The sequence below is a fragment of the Delphinapterus leucas genome, chromosome 6, assembly GCF_059928025.1.
Source record: "Delphinapterus leucas isolate spDelLeu-1000000601 "Yukka" chromosome 6, BTC_Dleu_Yukka2, whole genome shotgun sequence".
Taxonomy (NCBI): Eukaryota; Metazoa; Chordata; class Mammalia; order Artiodactyla; family Monodontidae; genus Delphinapterus; species Delphinapterus leucas.
In genome coordinates, this window is record NC_143134.1 from 119820635 (window position 1) to 119845218 (window position 24584).

At 41.8% G+C, this 24584-nt stretch overlaps 1 protein-coding gene across 11 annotated transcripts in view; it reads left to right on the top strand.

Annotated features, from left to right (window-relative positions):
• The window catches only part of NUP214 (nucleoporin 214), a 136836-nt gene that overhangs the window by 23532 nt on the left and 88720 nt on the right, over positions 1-24584 (top strand). For 9 of the 11 annotated variants that reach the window (XR_016393663.1, XM_089913883.1, XM_022578425.3 and 6 more), the window contains 10 exons: positions 695-792; positions 3994-4080; positions 4287-4436; positions 6000-6158; positions 8957-9060; positions 14920-15102; positions 15832-15917; positions 16023-16106; positions 22158-22418; positions 23169-23330. Coding sequence is in view for 10 of the 11 variants with exons in the window: in XM_089913883.1 (XP_089770009.1) it covers positions 695-792; positions 3994-4080; positions 4287-4436; positions 6000-6158; positions 8957-9060; positions 14920-15102; positions 15832-15917; positions 16023-16106; positions 22158-22418; positions 23169-23330 (1374 nt within the window). In the remaining variant the exon portion in view is untranslated. The remainder of the gene's footprint in view (positions 1-694; positions 793-3993; positions 4081-4286; positions 4437-5999; positions 6159-8956; positions 9061-14919; positions 15103-15831; positions 15918-16022; positions 16107-22157; positions 22419-23168; positions 23331-24584) is intronic. The other 2 variants (XM_089913877.1, XM_022578426.3) reach the window with 1 other exon arrangement.

The window sequence follows — 24584 nt, forward strand, 5'->3', positions numbered from 1 at the left end:
GTTTGGGAGACAGGAGATGTACCGTGACACACGTACATTTTCTCCGTTTCCACCGCTTACCGCCCAGATCTCCCTACCCCCATTGACATATTTAATTCTTACAGTTTGGTGGGTCTTGCATTATTGGATTGCAATCCCAGTTGTACACTGGACGCAGTGGGGGATCCCCTCCCTATCCGTTTAATCAGGCTCTCTGGAGATGAGGCTTGGGTATGAGTTTTGGTGTATTTTTTTAAAGAACTCCTAGGTGATTCTAATGCACAACAGGGTGAGACTTGTCCTACAGGCTTCCAGGAGGGTCCTGAAGACCTTGTGAGTTCTTAAAGGGTGATGGGGATTACTGTTCTGGTGGTCTTTCAACTTTGCCTCCAGTTCCCAGAGGTGCATCATGAGCCTCTGTGGGGAGTAAGGATGGGCCAAGTGGGCAGCCTCCTGGGCCTGCACACCATCCACACACCTATGATCAGAGACACTCCAGCTCTACCTGCTTTACAAAGGAGTTTCCCGTTTTAAAATGTAATATGTGTTTTTTAGTTATTTGGGAACTGTGGGTGTCACTCTTGGTAACAAAGATCATAAACGGGGGCTAGGGACAATGAGAAACTTTTTTTTTTTAGATTTGAGGAAAGGATGTTTGTGATAGGAGAAATAATGGGAATAAATACTGTTGGTTTTAACTGACTTCTTGTTCTAGCAGGGCGGTCTGCTCAGGGTAGTCCAAGTGCAGTGCCGTCAACGGTACAGAAATCACCCAGGATAACCCCTCCGGTGGCCAAGTCAGGCTCTCCCCAGGTATGTTTAAACTCAACCTACAATGCTGTGTTTATTAATTTACTGCCCAAAACATACATGTTTATAAAATGGGTTTTTGTGTTTTAGAATTCACACCTTTGAAATAGTATATAGGATTATGTGATAGGAAATACCAAAGTATGATCTTTGAATATTTGTAATGTGAGCTCATAAAAGCCATTTATCTCATCCCTAGAGTCTTAGAATTGTTTTCTCTGCTGGTTCCTGAACTTATCCATGTTATGTTCCGTTTGTTGAATTCTCTTTATGTCTGAAGACTGTGGTGTAGCACCTGATTTTTTTCTATCATTCCCAAAGTAACCAAGAAATCTACCCACTGCCTTCTTTTTCTTTTTCTTTCCATAACAACTCAGTTTATTTTAGTTACTTAGTTTTTTACTAACCTAGAATACACATGGGGGTAAAAAAGGATACATATGACACATGTCCACCTCAGTGAATTGTCACCAGCTGAATACACCTTGGTAACTAACACCCAGATCAAGAAATAGAACATACTAGGGTCCCAGAGTCCCCCTCATGTTCACCTTTCTGGTCACAACTCTTGCCAAACGGGTCTCACTATTATGATTTCTAACAGCATAGCTTAGTTTAGCTTGTTTGTACCTTCTGTAAAGTGGAATCATACAGTATACATTCTTGTGTCTGACTGTTTTGCTCAACATTATGTTTGTGAGATTTTTCTTTATCATTGTTGCTGTATGGAATTCATTGGGCGACTCTACTACAAGTTTCATTCCATCCTTGACAGGCATTTGAGTAGCTTCTGGGTTTAAGTCATTGTGAATAGTGTTGTTATAACCATGCTAGCTGACGTCTTTGGGTTAATATGTGTATGCGTTTTTGCTGGGCAGATACCTAGGAGTGGAATTGTTGGGTCATAGAATATTCATATGTTCCTACTAGGAGCATGTGAGTTCAGCTGCTCCACATCCTCGCCAGCCTTTGTATTTTTCATTGTTTATTGTTGTTGTATTTTGTGGTTTTGATTAGTGTTTCCCTGATGACTAGTAAAATTCAGCTTTTTTTTTTTCATATGACTCTTAGCCATTTGACTGTCTTCTTTTACAGGGTGTCTTTTGGGTTGTCTGTTTCTTACCGATCTGTAAGAGTTCGTTCCTTGTTGGATATGCACATGCATGTGCAAACACATACGTATAATGCAAATACTAATACTTTCTCATTCTCTGAATTGCCTTTACATTTTCTTTGTGGTGTCTTTTGATGACTACAGTTCTTAATTTTAGTATAATTCAATATATCAATTTTTCTTTTATAATGAGTGCTTTTTGTGTTCTGTTTTAGAAATCATTTCTTATTCCAAGGTCAAAAAGATGTTTTCCTGGGCTTCCCTGGTGGCGCGGTGGTTGAGAGTCCGCCTGCCGATGCAGGGGACACGGGTTCGTGCCCCGGTCCGGGAGGATCCCACATGCCACGGAGCGGCTGGGCCCGTGAGCCATGGCTGCTGAGCCTGCGCGTCCGGAGCCTGTGCTCCGCGACGGGAGAGGCCACAGCAGTGAGAGGCCCGTGTACCGCAAAAAAAAAAAAAAAGAAAAAGATGTTTTCCTGTGTTTTCTGAAAGTTTTATTATTTTACTTTTCATACTTAGATCTGCAGTCTGTCATCTCCATTTATTTTTATGGTTTAACTTAAAGAGCATTTTCTGTCTATTTCCCACTTGATTACTTGAGTGTCCTCAGAACAGGAGTCATGTCTTTTCCTTCTGTCCCTCTCCCAGTCAACCTCCTTCCTGCCCCCAGCACACACCTGTACAGGCTCCACAGTAAATGGCCAGTTTACAGGTGTAGCTTTTGGCATAAAGCATGACACATGGCATTTATTAAATAAAGCTGTTTTAATGAATGCTTATGCAGTCTGAAAACTCTCCATGTGTTAATTGCTGTAGGTATCAAATAATCTGAAAGCCATCTCAAGTTATAACATCTGCAAAGCAGAATCCTTGATTTCCATCTTCCCCAGACCCTGTTCCTTTTCTAGTATTCCCATGTCAGTAAGCAGCACTAACCAGGTAGTTTGCTCTACCCCCAGTCCAGAAGTCATCCTAGATTCCTCTCTTTAACAGCACCTCCCCCAGTCCATACTAGCAAAGGTCTTGCCAGCTCTGCTCTGTGATGTGTCATATGTCATAAATCCACATCTCTGTCCCCTGCTAACATCGTATTTCAGACCATTATCATCTCTTCCCTCATTAGCCTCCTGACTCCTCTTCCTACTTCTCTTCCTACCTGTCACTGTCATCCATGCTCTATTTAGCAGTAGGAGGGATCTTTTAATATCATAAATCAGAATAGTTTAAACTCTCCTAAAACTCCGCTAGTACTTTTCCAACACACTTAGAATAAAATCCAGACTCCTTGGAATAGCTTTACACGACCTGCCTCTGCCTGCCCCCAGCTCCCTCCCTGACTTGATGTGCCCACCTTCACTTTATATCTTTGCCTCAAACTAGCTGAAGTCTTTCCTGCCTCAGGTTCTTTGCACTTGCTCTTCTCACTGCCTGGAGGTGCTTCCCCTAGAGCTTTCCATAGCTTTCTCCCTTTCTTCAGGTCTCAGTGCAGAGGCAGTGATCAGTGAGGGCTTTTGGGCTGTCTCATGTCAAGCAGTGCCCACTTTTATTCTCTCTGTATGTTCCTGTTTACTTTTTTCATATCACTTATCACTAGCTGAAATTACCTGAGTTGTTTACCTCTTATTATATGTCTTGTCCCAGTAGATTGTGAGTTCCATGAGAGTAGGGACCTCATCTACCTTGTTTATCTCTATCTAGAGCATATCTTTTTTTTTTTTTTTGCGGTACGCGGGCCGCTCACCGTTGCGGCCTCTCCCATTGTGGAGCACAGGCTCCGGATGCGCAGGCTCAGCGGCCATGGCTCACGGGCCCAGCCGCTCTGCAGCACGTGGGATCCTCCCGGACTGGGGCACGAACCCGCGTCCCCCGCATCAGCAGGCAGACCCCCAACCACTGCACCACCAGGGAAGCCCTAGAGCATATCTTATACCAGGAAGGTGCCCAGTAAATACGGGTTCAAAAGAGTGAATGGTGGAACAGTGATGGTATTGTGAGAGCGCCACACCTGTGATAGACACTGAGCCACCTGCTCCAGGATGCCATCACTTGGGGGGTGGGGTGCACTTTAAAACCTTTGCCTTTCATTTCAGGCAAAATCACTTCAGCCTCCTGTTACAGAAAAGCAGGGACATCAGTGGAAAGAGTCAGACCCTGTGATGGCTGGAATCGGGGAGGAGGTAAATTTGTTCCTGCAGATTCTTCCAGAAGTAGCTCTGATAGCGAGACTTGACTGGCTCTGAGTGCGGACTCATACGTGACTGTTTTATTCTGGCATTGAGCCTTGGCTTGTCCCGGGAGTCTGCGCTGTTAGTGGGCCCGGGAGCAGTGACATGACTGCCATGCCACTCAGACTGAGCCGTCTCCTCATTTGTGGCCTCTACAGATCACTCACTTTCAGAAGGAGTTGGAAGAGTTGAAAGCCCGAACTTCCAAAGCCTGTTTCCAAGCGGGCACTTCTGAGGAGATGAGGATGCTGCGAACAGAGTCAGATGACCTGCACACCTTTCTTTTGGAGATTAAAGAGACCACGGAGGTTTGTGTTTTGGATATTCTTCCTAAGTTGAATTGCACATTTGCAAATTGTTGTCCTAATACTCCACAGATATATATATTTTCTCTCTTCAAGAACCACCAGTGTTGTTTTTTGTGTGGATGAGTGGTTTACCTAGGAATACCTGACTTCAAATCCTACCTTTAGCACTTAATAATAAATTATGTGACTTTGGGCAAATTATTCCAGCTATTCTATGTTTTAGTTTTCTCATGTGGAAAATGGAATAATAAGTACTTTCTACCCCATTGACACTTACAAGGCACTCCATAAAAGTTTATTCTAGCTGTTAATTTAGTTTAGAGATATATATATATATTTTTTTTTTTTTTCGGTACGCGGGCCTCTCACTGTTGTGACCTCTCCCGTTGCGGAGCACAGGCTCCGGACGTGCAGGCTCAGCAGCCATGGCTCACGGGCCCAGCCGCTCCACGGCCTGTGGGATCTTCCCGGACCGGGGCACGAACCCGTGTCTCCTGCATCGGCAGGCGGACTCTCAACCACCGCGCCACCAGGGAAGCCCTAGTTTAGATATATTTGAAAATTTACTAAGTTTTTTTTCTTGGTATAAAAGCAGACTTTAATGAAGATACTGTGGGTCATTTACAGGAGAAAATTTACTGTTTTTTATGGTAAATTGTTAGGTTATAAAGGGTTAGGTTTAAAGTAAAAACAGGATACTTAAGAGCATATACAGTATAAAAATAACAAATATTTGTTGTTAACTGTTTATTTACTCTGTTACAATTATTACTACTTACTATGTGCCAGACGTATCTATATTATCTCATTGAATCATCACAGCTTTTCTGTGTGGTAGGCACTATTCTTTTTGTTTTGCAAGAACAGGAAACCAAGCCTTAGAGAGATGAAGTAATTTGCCCAAAGCCACCCAGTTACTGAGTTATAGAGCCAGGATCCCAGTTCAGACTGCCTGACTCCAGAGCTCTGGTCTTAAGTAACACACTTGGAAAGAGGAAAGTTCTCAAGGGTGGGGAAGGGATAAATTGGGAATTTGGGATTAATAGATACTACTATATGTAAAGTAGATAGACAACAAGGACCTACTGTATAGTACAGGGAACTATATTCAGTATCTTGTAATAACCCATAATGGAAAACAATCTGAAAAAGAATATATATATATATATATATATATATATATATGTATATATAACTGAATCACTTTGTTGTACACTTGAAACATCGTAAATAAACTATACTTCAATAAAATTTTTAAAAATTAAAAAAAAGAAAGAGGAAAGTTCTCCACGGTTTTAACAGTGATCATCTTTAGATGGCAGGATTACCAGTACTTATCTTATTTCCTGAGTTTCTGATCATTAGAGTATGTTTTTTTTAGTGAGGAAGGAAAAAAAAATGAGCATTAGTATCTTTCTTTCCAAGCAGTGAAATTCACTTTTTGCTATATTCATATGTTCATCGTGTTAAATATTTGAGAAATACCACCTTCCTTGATCTAGAAAGAAAGGTTTATTTCTTGGAAATAACTTTTGTATCAATTCATCCTCGTACCTTTTCTAGTCTCTTCATGGAGATATAAGTACCCTGAAAACAACTTTACTTGAGGGCTTTGCTGGTGTTGAAGAAGCCAGAGAACAAAATGAGAGAAACCGTGACTCTGGGTATCTGCACTTGCTCTATAAGAGGCCGCTGGACCCCAGGAGTGAGGCTCAGCTCCAGGTAAGGGAGAGCACCGCCAGAGCTGCTGAGAACAGACTCCTAGACAGGTACTCCTTTGGGAGGTACAGGCTTGCCCAACTGCTTGTAAAGTTGTTCATTTCCTGCGAGTGTTGACTCACTTGGCGTAGACTCCCTTCACTGTCACAAAGAAAATGGCACTTTCCCACTTAAGGTTTTTTGGATTAAACAAAAACATAATTCTTAATTAAACCTTAAGATTGGTAGAGAGTAGCTGTTGAAAAAGATATATTTAGAAATCAAATCAGGAATAATAATTATTAAACTAGCAACTGTTCATTGGGCACCAAGTACCCAAGTACTCTGTGAGGTGTGTTGTTTTTTTTTTTAATAAATGTATTCATTTATTTATTTATTTTTGGCTGCATTGCGTCTTCTTTGCTGCACGCGGGCTTTCTCTAGTTGTAGTGAGCAGGGGCTACTCTTTGTTGAGCTGCACAGGCTTCTCATTGTGGTGGCTTCTCTTGTTGCGGAGCATGGGCTCTAGGCGCGTGGGTTTCAGTAGTTGTGGCACACGGGCTCAGTAGTTGTGGCTCGTGGGCTCTAGAGCACAGGCTCAGTAGTTGTAGCACACGGGCTTAGTTGCTCCGCAGCATGTGGGATCTTCCCAGACCAGGGCTCAAACCCGTGTCCCCTGCATTGGCAGGCGGATTCTTAACCACTGCGCCACCAGGGAAGCCCTGTGAGGTGTTTTTTAATACATTATTTCTAGTCTTCAAAACCTGCTGCTCTGCAAGGTGAGAGTTACTGATCCCATTGTACGGATAAGGAACTGGAATATCATAGGCTAAGGAGCTTGCCCAAGGTAATGTTGATACTAGTAAGAGCGGGACCAGAATCGAAACTTCTACCTGCCGGGGCTCCTTCCTGTAACTATTAGCAAAGTTACTTTTCTCGTTCTTAATTATTCCTATATTCTCTCTGAGCGAAATCGTGAGTTTTGTTTCCATCTTTCAGTTTATTCAAAATTGTTGCATCACAGCTTTAGTAGGGGTCATCTCCCACCATCTTGCATTTCCCTAGAATCAGGTAGGAAAGGGTGCAGGGGTGGCAGCACTGGCCTTCCTCACCTGGGACCTGGGGGCCTGTGAGTGTGGTGAACCCCCTCCTGCCTCGGAGGATTTGAGGCTGCAGACTCTACTGTTGCTGTCATTTCCATCCCACACCTGGTAAGCATACTGACAGTAGGAAAATGAAAGAAGTGGAGGCCTCCCAGAAAGGTTGAGGAACCCCTGCTGTGTCCTGCCACCCTTGAGGTGTTCCTAGGTGTGTCCTTCTCCTGGGGATGGTAACCCTCTTAGCAGAGAGTGCCGACCACCTGCCTACCACTCATCAAATTACAGGCCTCCACATTGAATCTGGTTACTCTTTCTTCCTATGTGCCTTTTCACCCCTTGCTCTGTGTGCAAACTAAAAGAATTCAGCTTTGGGTGAACCACTTTCCCCATTCAAGGGAAATAATTTTCTCTTTTCCACAGTGCTAAGTAGATAATAATAGCTAGCATTTATTGAATGCATACCATATACAAAAGAAAGATAAGGAATCAGAGACACAGGAACTACCCAAGTCTCACCACTAATAAATGCTGGACCCTGGAGCCTGGGGGGTCTGGCTCAGAGCCTATGGTGTTCAACACTACACTACAGCTGGATTAGTAGCAGCAGAAAGATCGACTTGTAAATATAACGTGGGGTGTGTTGCTATGGGATTGCAGATGGGGGAGCAGCTAAGCCACAGAAAAATATTTGTGATAGGCCTTAAAAGAAAAGTTTTTTTTCCTGGCAGACAAAGTTGGGAGGGCGTTCAGAAGAAACAAGATCAGTTAATGCACAGAGGTATGGTCACATTTGAAGTGTCCACAGTAAAGGGCCTCCCTGTAGTCATGGAGCATTGAGTTGAAATTTGTATTTGATGCTAAGGTTACTGCTGCTTCCTAGAATCAGCCTGGCTCTCTTTACATGACGTTTTCTTCTTCAGTTAGGACACATACCCTTGTCCGAAAATAATTTTGAAAATACAGTTAAACACATTAAGATCTTTGTACAGATGTAAAGAGTGTTTTCCACTGTAAAGTACATTGTCTTCATCTGTATACATGTTTAATGGAATGCTATATTTTTTTAGTTTTTGAGAGTCAAATGGTATAGCCATGAAGGTTAACACTGGACCAATATTTAAAGAAAATTATTGCAGGCCTAAAATGAATTAATAGGTAAGACTTTTAATAATGGCAAATTCGGTTTCTAGTGCTGATACTATTCTTTGTTTTTGAGAAATGAGTTTTTCGCCACTGGTGAGATGACTTATGTGTTCTACTCTATGAATAGATAGGTGCAGAAGTATTTCCGCCACTGCTTTGTAGAATAATTTTGTCTGTATTACAGTTAATTTCATGGGTGGGAGAGCAGAAGCTAAGTGGGTGCCCTGTCGGAGTAACAGAGTGCAGTGGAAAATTCCTAGGCCATGTGGAGATACTTTACAGGAGCTGAAAATGAGAACTAAGCAAGAACATTGGTTCCCTAGAGGCCCTAGGCCGATCCGCCCTTTCTGTTTCCCTTTTCTTCACACCACCTCTCTGTCACACGCTTTAAAAGGTCGAGTTGCTGTTTTTCCTTTGAATTATAACATTCTAATATTGTATTAAAGCCTATTACGTTTTCCTTGTTCATTATGGTTCTCAGTATAAAAAGACTTCAAAGTCATTTTAACTGTTTTGATACACCTTCCTGCAAGCTACTGGACAACTGAGTCATTTTGACATTTCATTTGTTTCTTGTAGGAAATTCGGCGCCTTCATCAGTATGTGAAATTTGCTGTCCAAGATGTGAATGATGTTCTAGACTTGGAGTGGGATCGGCATCTGGAACAAAAGAAAAAACAAAAGTGAGCGAGGTCTCTCATCCACTGTGTAGATAATTGCTGTAGCCCTTTTAAAAGATCACTTAGGAGGATTTATAAAAAACCCTACAAAGGTTCATTCTCTTTGACCCTCAGTCATTATACATCTAGAAATTTGTTCTACATAAATAATAGCAATATTCACAATAATTTACATAGAACAGTTTATATTACAGTGCAATTTATGAGAGTGAAAAATTGGATTCAGCCTAGTTACCCAAAAGTTAGAGGAGTGGCTAATAAATCTGGTCACATTTTTTTCTTAATGCAGAATACTGTGTAGCCGTTGAATCTCATATTCTCAGAAAAATCATATTAAATATATTTTGTGTTACACGAACTATACAAGATACATAATTCTGTAACTAATTATTAGGTATAAAATATAAAATATGAAAAAGGTAAGACATAAAATCATACTAGGTGACCTCATTGTGGAGGTCTAATGTAGAAAAGGCTGGAAATAAATCTGTCAAAATACTCATAGTTACACCTGCAAGACGAGATCAAGAGGAACGTTTCTTTTATACTTTTCTGTATATTCCAAATTTTCCTTTGGAGGAAACATTCCTAATTAGTATGGATAACTAAAAGGACGAGAGGAGTGGTAACAGAGGTAGAGGAAAATCTTCTATCCTGATCTTCCATCCGTGGATATTTGGTTTTATGCCTCGTGTTTTCCAGAAGGAATAGAATGCAGTACATTGTGAAAGCAGTAAGGTGCCCACAAGAAATGTGAAAACCAGGTCAGCCCTCCAAATGCTAGATTTCTGAAACACCTATACTTGATTAATGTGATTAGCCTTGTAAGGAAACGAACCAGGAAATGGTCTATTCACTTGTTCACAAAGCTGTGAGGTCACAGACTTTTAAGTGGGGCAACCTGGGTGTTGTGTCAGGGGCAGGGCTAGAAGGTGTTTAAAATTCAGTAAACAAAATTTAATACATTATATTCCACAATGTGGAGAAAAGGCTTTGTGCCTGACATGAGGAGCATAGATATGGGACGACAGAGGTGAACACTGATCCTCCAGACACTGGCAGGGGGAAGGTTCTGTGGCCTGGAGCACTTGTCCCCGTGGGCAGTTGGGCCCCTTTAGAGATTTCAGAGCTTACTCCCCTGGTTCTGAATTCATGTTCCTCCCCATGTGAGAGAATGGCTTGACCTGACAGTGAGAGCATTCTGCTCTGCTTGACAGTTGGATTTCTCTTTGCTAATTAATAAGCTGGCTTTTTTTAAAAGTGCATGATGGGGAATTCCCTAGCGATCCAGGTCTTAAGACTCCGTGCTTCCACTGCAGGGGGCACTGGTTCCATCCCTGGTCGGGGAACTAAGATCCCACAAGCTGCACGGCCAATAAAATAAAATAAAATATTTTAAAATGAAAATAAACAATAAAAAGTGCATGATGCTTACAGAGAAGCCAGGCTCTTTGTTCTCCTTTAAACAACCCCATGGGTTTTCTACTTAACGTGCTTTTTTTTTTTTTTTTTTTCCCCCTCTGCACTTGGGCTTTCTCTAGTTGCTGCGAGCGGGGGCCACTCTTCGTTCGTTGTGGTGTGCAGTCTTCTCATTGCGGTGGCTTCTCTTGTTGCAGAGCGCGGGCTCTATCTAGGCACACGGGCTTCAGTAGTTGTGGCTCATGGGCTTAGTTGCTCCCTGGCATGTGGTATCTCCCTGGACCAGGGCTCAACCCATGTCCCCTGCATTGGCAGGCAGATTCTTAACCACTGCACTGCCAGGGAAGTCCCTTAATGTGCTTTTTTTAAGTTCCCTTTCTGTAGAGTTCAGGTTCTTAAATCTGTACAATTTTCTAGCACTTCTCTGTTTTGGGCCCTTCTCTAAATATTACCTTGTACCCTATTGAAATGCCTGTTAAAAATATATGTTGAACTAACTACCTTGTCACCAGAAAGAAGGGAACAGTTGTCCCTGGCTTCTTGTAATTCTTTTGGGTGGGTGACCCCCCTGCTGCTAAATCGTGTGCTGTTCCTCTGTTTCTTTCTTTTTTTTTCTTTTAACATCTTTATTGGGGCATAATTGCTTTACAATGGTGTGTTAGTTTCTGCTCTATAACAAAGTGAATCAGTTATGCATATACATATGTTCCCATATCTCTTCCCTCTTGCGTCTCCCTCCCTCCCACCCTCCCTATCCCACCCCTCCAAGCGGTCACAAAGCACCGAGCTGATCTCCCTGTGCTATGCGGCTGCTTCCCACTAGCTATCTACCTTACGTTTGTTAGTGTATATATGTCCATGCCTCTCTCTCGCTTTGTCACAGCTCACCCTTCCCCCTCCCCATATCCTCAAGTCCGTTCTCCAGTAGGTCTGTGTCTTTATTCCTGTCTTACCCCTAGGTTCTTCATGACATTTTTTTTTCTTAAATTCCATATATATGTGTTAGCATATGGTATTTGTCTTTCTCTTTCTGACTTACTTCACTCTGTATGACAGACTCTAGGTCTATCCACCTCATTACAAACAGCTCAATTTCGTTTCTTTTTATGGCTGAGTAATATTCCATTGTATATATGTGCCACATCTTCTTTATCCATTCATCTGATGATGGGCACTTAGGTTGTTTCCATCTCTGGGCTATTGTAAATAGAGCTGCAATGAACATTTTGGTGCATGACTCTTTTTGAATGATGGTTTTCTCAGGGTATATGCCCAGTAGTGGGATTGCTGGGTCATATGGTAGTTCTATTTGTAGTTTTTTAAGGAACCTCCATACTGTTCTCCATAGTGGCTGAACCAATTCACATTCCCACCAGCAGTGCAAGAGTGTTCCCTTTTCTCCACACCCTCTCCAGCATTTACTGTTTCTAGATTTTTTGATGATGGCCATTCTGACTGGTGTGAGATGATATCTCATTGTAGTTTTGATTTGCATTTCTCTAATGATTAATGATGTTGAGCATTCTTTCATGTGTTTGTTGGCAGTCTGTATATCTTCTTTGGAGAAATGTCTATTTAGGTCTTCTGCCCATTTTTGGATTGGGTTGTTTGTTTTTTTGTTATTGAGCTGCATGAACTGCTTGTAAATTTTGGAAATTAATCCTTTGTCAGTTGCTTCGTTTGCAAATATTTTCTCCCATTCTGAGGGTTGTCTTTTAGTCCTGTTTATGGTTTCCTTTGCTGTGCAAAAGCTTTTAAGTTTCATTAGGTCCCATTTGTTTATTTTTGTTTTTATTTCCATTTCTCTAGGAGGTGGGTCAGAAAGGATCTTGCTGTGATTTATGTCATAGAGTGTTCTGCCTATGTTTTCCTCTAAGAGTTTGATAGTTTCTGGCCTTACGTTTAGGTCTTTAATCCATTTTGAGCTTATTTTTGTGTATGGTGTTAGGGAGTGATCTAATCTCATACTTTTACATGTACTTGTCCAGTTTTCCCAGCACCACTTATTGAAGAGGCTGTCCTTTCTCCACTGTACATTCCTGCCTCCTTTATCAAAGATAAGGTGACCATATGTGCGTGGGTTTATCTCTGGGCTTTCTATCCTGTTCCATTGATCTATCTTTCTGTTTTTGTGCCAGTACCATACTGTCTTGATTACTGTGGCTTTGTAGTATCGTCTGAAGTCAGGGAGCCTGATTCCTCCAGCTCCGTTTTTCGTTCTCAAGATTGCTTTGGCTATTCGGGGTCTTTTGTGTTTCCATACAAATTGTGAAATTTTTTGTTCTAGTTCTGTGAAATATGCCAGTGGTAGTTTGATAGGGATTGCATTGAATCTATAGATTGCTTTGGGTAGTAGAGTCATTTTCACAATGTTGATTCTTCCAATCCAAGAACATGGTTTATCTCTCCATCTATTTGTATCATCTTTAATTTCTTTCATCAGTGTCTTATAATTTTCTGCATACAGGTCTTTTGTCTCCTTAGGTAGGTTTGTTCCTAGATATTTTATTCTTTTTGTTGCAATGGTAAATGGGAGTGTTTTCTTGATTTCACTTTCAGATTTTTCATCGTTAGTGTATAGGAATGCAAGAGATTTCTGTGCATTAATTTTGTATCCTGCAACTTTACCAAATTCATTGATTATCTCTAGTAGTTTTCTGGTGGCATCTTTAGGATTCTGTATGTATAGTATCATGTCATCTGCAAACAGTGACAGCTTTACTTCTTCCTTTCTGATTTGGATTCCTTTTATTTCCTTTTCTTCTCTGATTGCTGTGGCTAAAACTTCCAAAACTATGTTGAATAAGAGTGGTGAGAGTGGGCAACCTTGTCTTGTTCCTGATCTTAGTGGAAATGCTTTCAGTTTTTCACCATTGAGGATGATGTTGGCTGTGGGCTTGTCATATATGGCCTTTATTATGTTGAGGAAAGTTCCCTCTATGCCTACTTTCTGCAGGATTTTTATCATAAATGGGTGTTGAATTTTGTCAAAAGCTTTCTCTGCATCTGTTGAGATGATCATATGGTTTTTCTCCTTCAATTTGTTAATATGGTTTATCACATTGATAGATTTGCATATATTGAAGAATCCTTGCATTCCTGGAATAAACCCCACTTGATCATGGTGTATGATCCTTTTAATGTGCTGTTGGATTCTGTTTGCTAGTATTTTGTTGAGGATTTTTGCATCTATGTGCATCAGTGATATTGGCCTGTAGTTTTCTTTCTTTGTGACATCCTTGTCTGGTTTTGGTATCAAGGTGATGGTGGCCTCGTAGAAGGAATTTGGGAGTGTTCCTCCCTCTACTATATTTTGGAAGAGTTTGAGAAGGATAGGTGTTAGCTCTTCTCTAAATGTTTGATAGAATTCACCTGTGAAGCCATCTGGTCCTGGGCTTTTGTTTGTTGGAAGATTTTTAATCACAGTTTCAATTTCAGTGCTTGTGATTGGTCTGTTCATATTTTCTATTTCTTCCTGATTCAGTTTTGGCAGGTTGTGCATTTCTAAGAATTTGTCCATTTCTTCCAGGTTGTCCATTTTATTGGCATAGAGTTGCTTGTAGTAATCTCTCATGATCTTTTTTATTTCTGCAGTGTCAGTTGTTACTTCTCCTTTTTCATTTCTAATTCTGTTGATTTTAGTCTTCTCCCTTTCTTTCTTTTTTTTTTTTTTTTTTTTTTCCCTTTCTTTCTTGATGAGTCTGGCTAATGGTTTATCAATTTTGTTTATTTTCTCAAAGAACCAGCTTTTAGTTTTATTGATCTTTGCTATTGTTTCCTTCATTTCTTTTTCATTTATTTCTGATTTGATTTTTATGATTTCTTTCCTTCTGCTAACTTTGGGGTTTTTCTGTTCTTCTTTCTCTAATTGCTTTAGGTGCAAGGTTAGGTTGTTTATTCGAGGTGTTTCCTGCTTCTTAAGGTGGGCTTGTATTGCTATAAACTTCCCTCTTAGAACTGCTTTTGCTGCATCCCATAGGTTTTGGGTCGTTGTGTCCCCATTGTCATTTGTTTCGAGGTATTTTTTTGACAGCACTCTGAAGAAATGACTGACTCCCTAGATTTCCCTGTACCCTTGGGCTTTTTCTTTTTCTTTCATATAATTTACATACAGAGAAATATGCATATCCTAAATATATAGCGGGATGAATTTCCCCCATTTCTTCCCTGGAACCCATCTGAGGTTCTGTCTGGCTGTGCTGTCCTCTGCTGCAGGCCCGGTCCTGCACATCCTGAGCTGCTCTTTCCTCCTTACACCTTATCCTCGTTAGGCTTTCATCCCCTTTTTATGTTCTAGTAATTTCTTGATGTTTCTTTCCCATAGTGGTTCTCCAGTTCAGTCTTCTCACTGTTACAGTTGTAGTCTTTTTTTTTTTCCATTCGGTGGGGAGTTCCTTTACTTGAACCATTCACATTTAATTCTTTCCTCCTTGCTCTCAACAGGCGCCTGTTTGTGCCAGAGCGAGAGACACTGTTTAACACCCTTGCCAACAACCGGGAAATCATCAACCAACAGAGGAAGAGGCTGAATCACCTGGTGGATAGCCTCCAGCAGCTCCGTCTTTATAACCAGACCTCCCAGTGGGGCCTTCCCTTGGATGTCCCCTCTCAGAGCAGCACTCACAGGTGTGCAGGAGGATGGGCCTGTTAATGCCACGTGCACTCAATAAATGTGGTTTGATGAACGAATAAATAGAGTTAGGTGGAGTAGTCTTAGAATGGTTCACATGTGGCTTTGAAAGTGACTCTGCTTTCTTTCCCCTGTGTGGGCCTGGTCAGATTCCTCACCCTCTCTGATCCTTTGTTCCTTTGCCAAAAAGTAGGGCTAACAGTACGTGCCTCATGGCATTACTGGAGAGTTTAAAACTAAGTCTTTAAAGCACCTAGTAGTGTGCCTGATGAAACAGATGCTCAATAGATGGTAACAGGTACTATAGTCACAGTATTATTGTTCAGTTGAAAATTAACTCTCAGGATTAGGTTGACCAATTTGTCTTGAAGCTCAGATTTATCATTTTGCAAGAGTGTGGAGATTTCAGACCCTGCAGTTAGACAGTTTACCCCTGAAGTTACCAAGGTGGTCTTGTGTTTCTGCCTTTAGGCTGAATGTGTAGATTTTAATTGCCCTTCCTGCTGGAGCCCCGTTGGTGGTGTGTTTGCTCTGGGGTTCGGATATAATATTAAGACTGTGATCTCTTTCCTCTTGGATTAATTTCCTTGATTGGTCAGATTTTCCACTTCTGTATTGGGATGCTCTCATATCTTGCCTTTATATTTAGGAGGATAATGTACCACCACCACCACCCCGATTTCTCGGGTCGTAGTTGGTTCATGTGTAACACTATCCTATTTCAGTTTTGACAGTGACCTCGAAAGCCTGCGCAATGCTTTGTTGAAAACCACCATAGACTTTCAAACCAAACCTTTGCCCAAAGTCGCAGGTAAATGAGTTCTTCCCGGTCTTTAAGCTCTCTTTGTTCTCTTTCATCTACTGACATCTTAAAAACCGAGTCTTATGCATTTATGGGTTCATGAATTTCTTGCAGCTAAACTGTCCCCCGTGAAACAGGCACAGCTGAGAAACTTCTTGGCCAAGAGGAAGACCCCACCGGTGAGATCTACTGCTCCAGGTAGAGGAAACTGGTCCTGAATTTTTAGGATAAACCATATAGTACATGGTGTGGGAGTAGGATGGGGTGTGTGTGTGTGTGTGTGTGTGTGTGTGTCTGTGTGTGTGTGTGTGTCTGTGTGTGTGTGTGTGTCTGTGTCTGTGTCTGTGTCTGTGTGTGTTTTCCTTTCGTTCTTGATGGGAGACAGAGAAAATGTCCCTGTCATCCATTTGAATATTGGGGTAAGAAGCAGCTTATACATGGTCAATGAAGCAGTTCAAGGTAGTTATTCTGGCTTTTACACTGTGTTTTCTGTAGTCCTTGGGTTCTGTGGCAGTGGTTCTCAAGGGTTTTGGGGGAAGCTGAGCTGGCTCCAGGGGTCCTAGCCTCTGCTTTAGCTAGAGAAGCTTTACTTTTCTGATTGGTATGGGGTTTTGAGTAAGGCTACATTTGAAAAAAAGATGTTCTAAGAAAGAAGAAAAAAAAACTACAGATTAGGGAATGATGGCTAAAAACACTTGCTGAAAAGAAGCCACATACCTGATAAAAAATACTTTGTCATGAAATTATCTATATAATTACCTGAATCTGCTTTTAAAGAAATATTTGTTAGATGCAACTTTAGGCATAACCCTGCTTTGCTCTAGTGCCTGTAACTGCTTTTTTCTTTGAAACTATGTTTTGAGTTGAAATTTTTATTTTTTTGGCTGCATTGGATCTTCGTTGCTGCGCGTGCGCTTTCTCTAGTTGTGGCGAGCAGGGGCTAGTCTTCATTGTGGTGCGCGGGCTTCTCATTGCGGTGGCTTCTCCTGTTGCGGAACATGGGCTCTAGGCGCGGGCTCAGCACGCGTAGCCAAGCTTTTTGGAAAATCAGGATCCAGTTCAGGATTGTACATTGCATTAAGCCGCTGTCCTCTTTAGTCTCCTTTATTTTTCCTTTTTGATAGTTTTACTACTTAGCTTGCCTCCCCAAACACCGTAATTTGGTTTTGCCTGTTTTTTGGGCTTTGGATACTGTGGAAGTCCATTTATTTACTCTCTGGATGGGTTTCTCTTACTCTACATGAGGTTTCTAAGAGTCATCCATGTTGCTGCAGGTAGCTGTTTGTTTTGGTTGCCTCGGTGTATGAATATACTGCATTTGTTTATCCACTCTCCTTTCGGTGGACATTCACTGTTTGCAGCTTCTAGCTGTAACATAGTAGAATGTTGCTCTGAACATTCTTGTGCTTGTCCCTTGGGGTACACGTGTATGTCTTTTCTGTGGTCTTGTGGCTCCGAGTGGAATTGTGTGTCGTACTCTGTCCCTGTGCTCAGCTTCAGATTCTGCGTGCAGTTCTCTTGTAGCAAGTCACACTTGGCCATCAGTGTATGAATATTCCAGCTGTTCCACAGCCTTGCCAAGCTTTATATTATCAATCTTTTTCCTTTTAACTCTGCTGGTGTCACCCTTTTATATATTTAATTACCATTTGGGTATCTTCTTTTGTGAAGTGCCTGATTAAATCCTTTGCTCATCTGTCTGTTGGATAATCTGTCCTGCTGATTTGTAAAAGTTTTTATCAGTTCTTGATACCAGCGTTTTGTTGGTCATACGAGTTTGTAGTTATTCACTTTGTTGCTTTTTAGCCTCTCAGTATCTTTTGGCAAAGAGAAGTTCTTAATTTTAAAACAGACTTTTCAGCCTTTTCTTTTATGGTCAGTTCCTGTTGTTCTGTTGAAGAAATCTTTCTCTACCTCTAGGTAACAAGAGTATGTATGCACCTTTATTATTGTCTAGAAATGTTAATGCTTTGCCTTTCAAATTTAGATCTGCTATCTACCTGAAATTGATTTTTTTAAACAACTTTATTGAGGTATAATTTGCGTGTCATAACATTCACCTGTTGTAAATGTATAGCTTGACGATTTTTGGTAAATTTACTGAATTGTGTAACCATCACCACATTCCAGTTTTAAAACATTTCCATCACTTAAGAAGTTGCCTCATGCTGTTTGTAATCAGTTCCTATTCTGCTCCCAGCAACCACTGATCGTTTTCTTGCTCTGTGGAACTGCCTTTTTTAGAAACTGCATATAAATGGAATCATATGTAGTCTTTTGCTTTAGCTTCTTTCCCTTAGTATAACTTTAAGGTTCACCCATGATGTGTATCATGTATTAGTAGTTCATTCCTTTTTATTGCTGAATGGTATTCCACTGTATGGGTAGACCATATTTCGTTTGTACTATCTGGAATTGATTTTTTTTTTTTTTTTTTTTTTTTTTTTTGCGGTACGCGGGCCTCTCGCTGTCGTGGCCTCTCCCGTTGCGGAGCGCAGGCTCAGCGGCCATGGCTCACGGGCCCAGCCGCTCCGCAGCACGCGGGATCCTCCCGGACCGGGGCACGAACCCGCGTCCCCTGCGTCAGCAGGCGGACTCCCAACCACTGCGCCACCAGGGAAGCCCTGGAATTGATTTTTGTGTATGATACAAAGTATGGCTCTCATGTCATTTTTTTGTATTTAGATATCTGATTGTCCCAACACTGTTGAGTGAAGATTCTTCCTCCCCGCTTAGTGGCCGCCTTTGTTGTAAATCGGTTTTCCTTATACTGTAGGTCTGATGGTCTGTACACTGGTTAGAAACCACTGCCACCACTCTGCCTCAATTAACTGGTGCTAAAATAAGTCTCAATACTGGTTTTTTTTCCTAAATCCTAAAGCTATGCTGTTCAATATGGTAGCCTATTCAAAATTTAATAAAAATTAAATAAAGTAAAAAATTCAGTTAATCCCAGCAGCCACATTTCAAGTGCTCACTAGGTACACGTGACTAGTGGTTACTGTAGTGGGAAACGCAGACATAGAATATTTCATCATCACAGAAATTTCTACAGTCTCGAGTAGGGGTTGGCAAACTGTTTCTTAAAGAGCTGGATAGTAAATATGTAGTAAACATGTAGTTTCTATGGTACCTAGTGAACTCTGCCCTTGTAATAGGAAAGCAACCACAGACTGTATGTAAACAGATGGGCATGCCTATGCTTCTGTAAAACTTTATTTATAAAAGCAAGCAGCTAGCTCATGGTTGTAGTTTGCTGACCCATGATCTAGAATGCTTTGGCTCTTCTTGGTGCTTTCCGTTTCCATATTAACATTATAATTACCTTGTTAAGTTCTACCACCCTCAGCCCTCAAAGAGTTGAGATTTTGATGGGGATTGTATTGAATCTCTAAATTGACTTAGAAGAATTGACATTTGTACAGTGTTGATCTTTCATTTCCTAGACAGGGCGTATGTTTATTTGGGTCTTTAATTTTTCTAAATGTTTTCTGCATGGAGGACGTGCACATCTTTTGTTAGATTTATTCCTAAGTTTGATATTTTTGATGCTTTTATAATGATGGGGGCTTTTTCCTTAAATTTCACTTTATGTTTTATTTTCTGTTAGATATAGTATATAGAAATGTACTAGATTTTTTGGTATGTTGACTGAATCTAGCATCTTGGCTAACTCATTTCAGATAACACGTCTGTAGCTATTTCTTGGACTTTCTGTGGAAACAATTACACCTTCCATGGATATGAACACTTTTGTTTCTGCTTTTTATTTAATTTCCTTACCTTATTTCACTGGCTAGGACCTCCAATGCAAAGTCCAATAAAAGGGGTGAGTAGGCATCCTTGCCTTTATCTCAAAGGGAACAGTTTCTGTAGTCCCTCATAAGATATGAGGTTTGCTGCGTCTACTGACATGATCATGATTTCTACCCCTTCTCCTTCCTGTTAATGTGGCTTTCTGCCTGTCCTGATCCGAGCTAGCATTTAAGCAGAGTAAGATTCTTTAGGTTTCAGTGGGGCCCCCTTTCTAGTGCCAGGAAGGTAGCTGCAGCCTTGATCACAGCAGGAAGCAGCATGTGTCAGCTGCGGAGGCAGCGTCATTGGGACAGTTGAGCAGACCAGGCTCCTGGCCTCTGCAAGTGAGCATGGCCATTGCATTTTCAATTGATGGGTGTCCCTCCACCCAAATCCAATGAATGGCATCAGAAAGATGAAGGAAGGAAACTGAGAGAACCCCCAGGTGGTATCAGACCTTGGGAGTGAAAGTTATTTCCGTTTTCTCTCCAGTTCCTGAAGGTGATGAGTCTGAGTCATCTCTTGTTGCTATTAACTCTCAGGAAGTGGGATTTTAGAGAAATTAGTGAGAGCAGTGTGGCCCTAAGAGAGTGTGGGGTTTATATTAGTTTTCTGTGGATGCCGTGTAACAAATTATCACAAATGCAGTGGCCTATAACACCACCTGTTTATGATCTCACAGTTGTGTGTGTCAGAAGTCCAGGCGCGGCATGGCCCTGCTGGGTCCTCTGCTCGGGGCTCACAGGCTGAAATCAGTGTTGGCTGGTCTGAGCTCTCATCTAAAGGCTCTGGGGAAGATCCCGCTTCTGAGTTGTTGGCAGAATTCGGTTCCTTGCAGCTGTAAGACTGAGGTCCTCGTTTGCTTTGCATGTGCCCCCGACCCCCTTCATCTGCAGTCCAGCAACAGCACATTGAATGCTTCTGTGCCCCCACTTCTGCCACCTCTCTCTGCTTCCTCTTGTGCTTCTTTTCTCTACCTTCAAGGGCTCTTGAGATTTTACACTGGGCCCACCTGGAAAATCCAGGCTGACCTCTCTGTTCTAAGGCCCACTGATTAGTAACCTGAATCGTGTCTGCAGAATCCCTTTGGCCATGTAATATAACCATCGAACAGAACATAACCATGGGCGTGGCACCGGGGGCAAGGGTCGTGGGGTCAAAATTCTACCTAGCACAGGGTATTTTATATATAACAGAGTATTGTTAAGAACATGGTCTTTCGAGTCGGATACACGCCAGGTTTGAATTCCGGCTCTACCACTTACCAACTTCGTGACCTTGGGCAAATTACTCAGCCTTTCTATAACCATAAAGTCAGATAACAGGAATTTCTAATTTAGATGCTTTGAGCAGTACCTGGTACCAGGTAAGTTCTCAATAAATGTTAACTGCAATTTTACTGGTGGTGCTGGTGGTTATGGAGGGACTTGCTAAGTGACCCTGCTGCACAGTGACCTGCGTCAGAACACTTTGGTACAGTGCTGTCCCGTAGGACTTGCTGCAGCGGTGACGATGTTCTGGGTCTGTGCTCTCCAGTATAGCAGTTAAGCTGTGGCTGTTGAGCACTTCAAAGGGGGCTGGTGCAACTTAGGATTCCAAATTTTCATTGATTTACTTTGCGTTACTTTTAATCTAAATAGCCACGCATGGCTGGTGCAGCCTAGCAGCAGCGCCAGCACACAGCGTTGGTTTTCACTTGCATTTATTTATGTTCCGGTCCCATTATGACAAATAAAATCTTGCAGAGTGATGTGCCTATAGGGCAAATAAGTCAGTAAATATTAGCAATACTTTAACGTAACTTGAGGAGGAGAGAGGGCTGTTTTTTGTTTGGTTTTGGTTTTTTTCCAATATACAGACAGTAACATGACTTCTGAAATTCACGGTAGAAAGTGACATGGCATATTACCCCATAGTTTATGGAAGGAAAAAACAGGGAAGGTGAAAATCAATCTTCGATTTCAGTGATTTTTTTGTTTTAACCTAATTGATTCAGAAGAATGATTAGATTTATGTGGCAGTGTTTGAGACCCTCAACATTGAGGACATGATGTCTTTTCGAGTTTGCGTTAGGCCTGTTCTCAGAAGTTTATTGTTGGAACGCAGTGGCAGCACTGCGACTGTTTACTCTGCTCTGGAAGCTTGTCTGTTGCTTTTCTGAGACGGTGTTATTGCCTGTGAACTTCCTGCTTTTACACCAGCATGCATCCCCTCTCTCACCTCACATCATTTTTTTTGTTTAACAGTCAAAATGTTCTTGCCCTACACAGCTCGGGTTTGTAAAGCCCGTTTGAGCAAAAAGTATCTTTGTTCGCGTTCAGCAGCAGCTGCTTCCGCATAAAATAAGTAATAATTAAGTCAGTTGATAAACTGGGTATTTCTCTAGCGGCAGTGAAAATTACGTAGCTTTTGGACTTGAATTGTCTAAGCTGTGTTTTGTTTTGGGCTTTGTAGCCAGCCTGTCTCGGTCAGCTTTCCTGTCTCAGAGGTATTATGAAGACTTGGATGAAGTCAGCTCAACGTCATCCATTTCCCAGTCTCTGGAAGGTGAAGACACACGGGCATCCTGTAAGGATGACGACGCAGTGGTCCAGGTTCCCCGGCATGCTCCCGTGGTTCGGACGCCTTCCATCCAGCCCAGTCTTTTGCCCCAGGCGACTCCTTTTGCTAAATCTCACCTGATTCATGGTTCACCAGGTGTGATGGGGACTTCAGGTAAGTAAACAATGAGACAGGAAATGATCTTTTTTTCCCTAAGAGATCTCTAACTCCTGTAACTGGGTTTTATATCATCGCACCCATAAGTCATGGGTTCCAGCCCATTTCTGTTAATATTCTAGAAATTACAGGACAGCTTCAAGAGGTGTGTTCCCCTTGAAAGTGGTTGGTAGGACCTGAGGAAGAGGATACCCTGCAAGGTTCACAGTTACTGCTTTACTGTGGAGCACAACTTGTGCCTTTCACGTCCCACCTCATTTCAGCTCCTCCATTGTAGCCGTGTTGTGCCTCAGAGTTCACCAGCCAGAATGCTCATTGTCTGTGTTGGCTCGCTGATGTGACCTGTGTTGTGCTGTCACACCTTATTTCAGAGCATCAGGACTTTGTATTGCAGTGACTTCTAAGAGGACAAAGCCGGGCATGAGGTACCAGAATGGAGAGATTTTATGAGAGGAGAGCAGGACATTGCTCTGTTTTGGCACAAAAGTTATATCTTGCTCAGTGTCAGAGGAAATGATCGTGTGATGTATTTTCACTAATAGAAGTAGGCAGGCAAATTGCCTGCAGCATCTTTGAAAGGTAAAAGGGCCAGCCTGTCAGGTTGCCAGTACTTTCCTGTGTTAATGCTTAAGGATTTTTAATCGTAGCATTTTCCCTGCAACCACACATGGAGAATTTACCATTTTAATTTTCGTGTTTTCTTCTTCTCTGACCCACTCTCTCACTTAATTTATCTTTTTTCCTCAGTGTCTGCACCTGCTAGCAAAATTATTCCCCAAGGGGCTGATAGCACAATGCTTGCAACAAAAACCGTGAAGCATGGCGCCCCTGGCCCTTCCCACCCCATCTCTGCTCCCCAGGCGGCCGCTGCAGCAGCCCTGAGACGGCAGATGGCCAGTCAGGCGCCAGGTAAAAACATCTATGCAGGGGCTGATGGTGAGCTGTCTGAGCCCCAGGCCAGGACACAGGTGCCAAGAAATGGCGGGCTCTCTTTGCTGCCCTTCAGAAGAGAAGGCTGATGTGACAGGTCTCTCACCTTTTGGGGGAGAGAGCTCTGCGAAGGCAGAGACTTAGTCGGGAACTTTCCTTTTAAGGGGCAATATTATCTGCCACATTCAGTCAAGTGGGAGATCAGTGGGGTTATTTGATGGAGTTGTTGATCCCTACTTTTGAATAATGTCTGCTTTAAGCCCAAAATTAATCTTCGCAGTTAGATCACCTAATAACATTAGAGTTGTCTGATGGTATCTGAAGGATCCCAGCCACCCTCTGAGGTGGGTATAAGTATGCCCATTTTGCTTTTGAGTAATGTAAGGTTTGGAGAGGTGAAGGTCACCTGACCAATACGTAACAAAACCCAGACTCCAACCCTGTGTTCTTTGTATTGTAGTACAGCTTTTTCTTAAGACTGCAAATTTAAGATGGAAACTTGACAGATGAAAACTCTAAGAAGCTAATCAGCTTTTGCATTTTGTCAGTGGTTTGTGGCTATCCGTAATTTTCTGCATTAAGATTTATAGGTAGTTCGCCTCGGGACCTCAGTTATCACTAGCTATCAATCTTTACGAGCCAGTGGTTCTCAGCCAGAGGCTATTTTGCCCCACCCATCTCCCCTCCAACACTTGGCAGTGTTGCTGCCATTTAGTGGGTGGAGGCCAGGAAGGCTGCAAAAAGAATCCTAAATGCACAAGACAACCCCACAACAAAGGATTATTCAGCCCCAAAATGTCAATAGTGCCAAGGTTGAGAAACTCGGCTATAAATCAAATATTCTTGTTTAGCTGCATAAACTTAGGTTTTAGTTCTGCAACTGCTTAGAACACATACCAATTTAGACTAAAATTTTAAAAGACTAAAAAAACGTGATGGTTTTATTTAGACAAAAAAGAATTGCCATTATATAATAATAAAAGATTTCTAAGAAAAGTCCAAATATTAAAACCCTTATTAAGCCATCTAAAATAGAAATGAAAGAGCAGAAACCGGAGAACTTTTTAAGGCACTTTTGAGCCGTCTGAAAAAATAAGAAACCTTTGATGTTTTAAATATTTGTTGGACCAAGCAGAATCTTACCATTGTGCTGAACAGGCCCCAAATCAAGCTGATTGAGTTGGTTATTTATAAACTTAAATCTGTCAGGATTTAGGATTATTCCACTCTCAG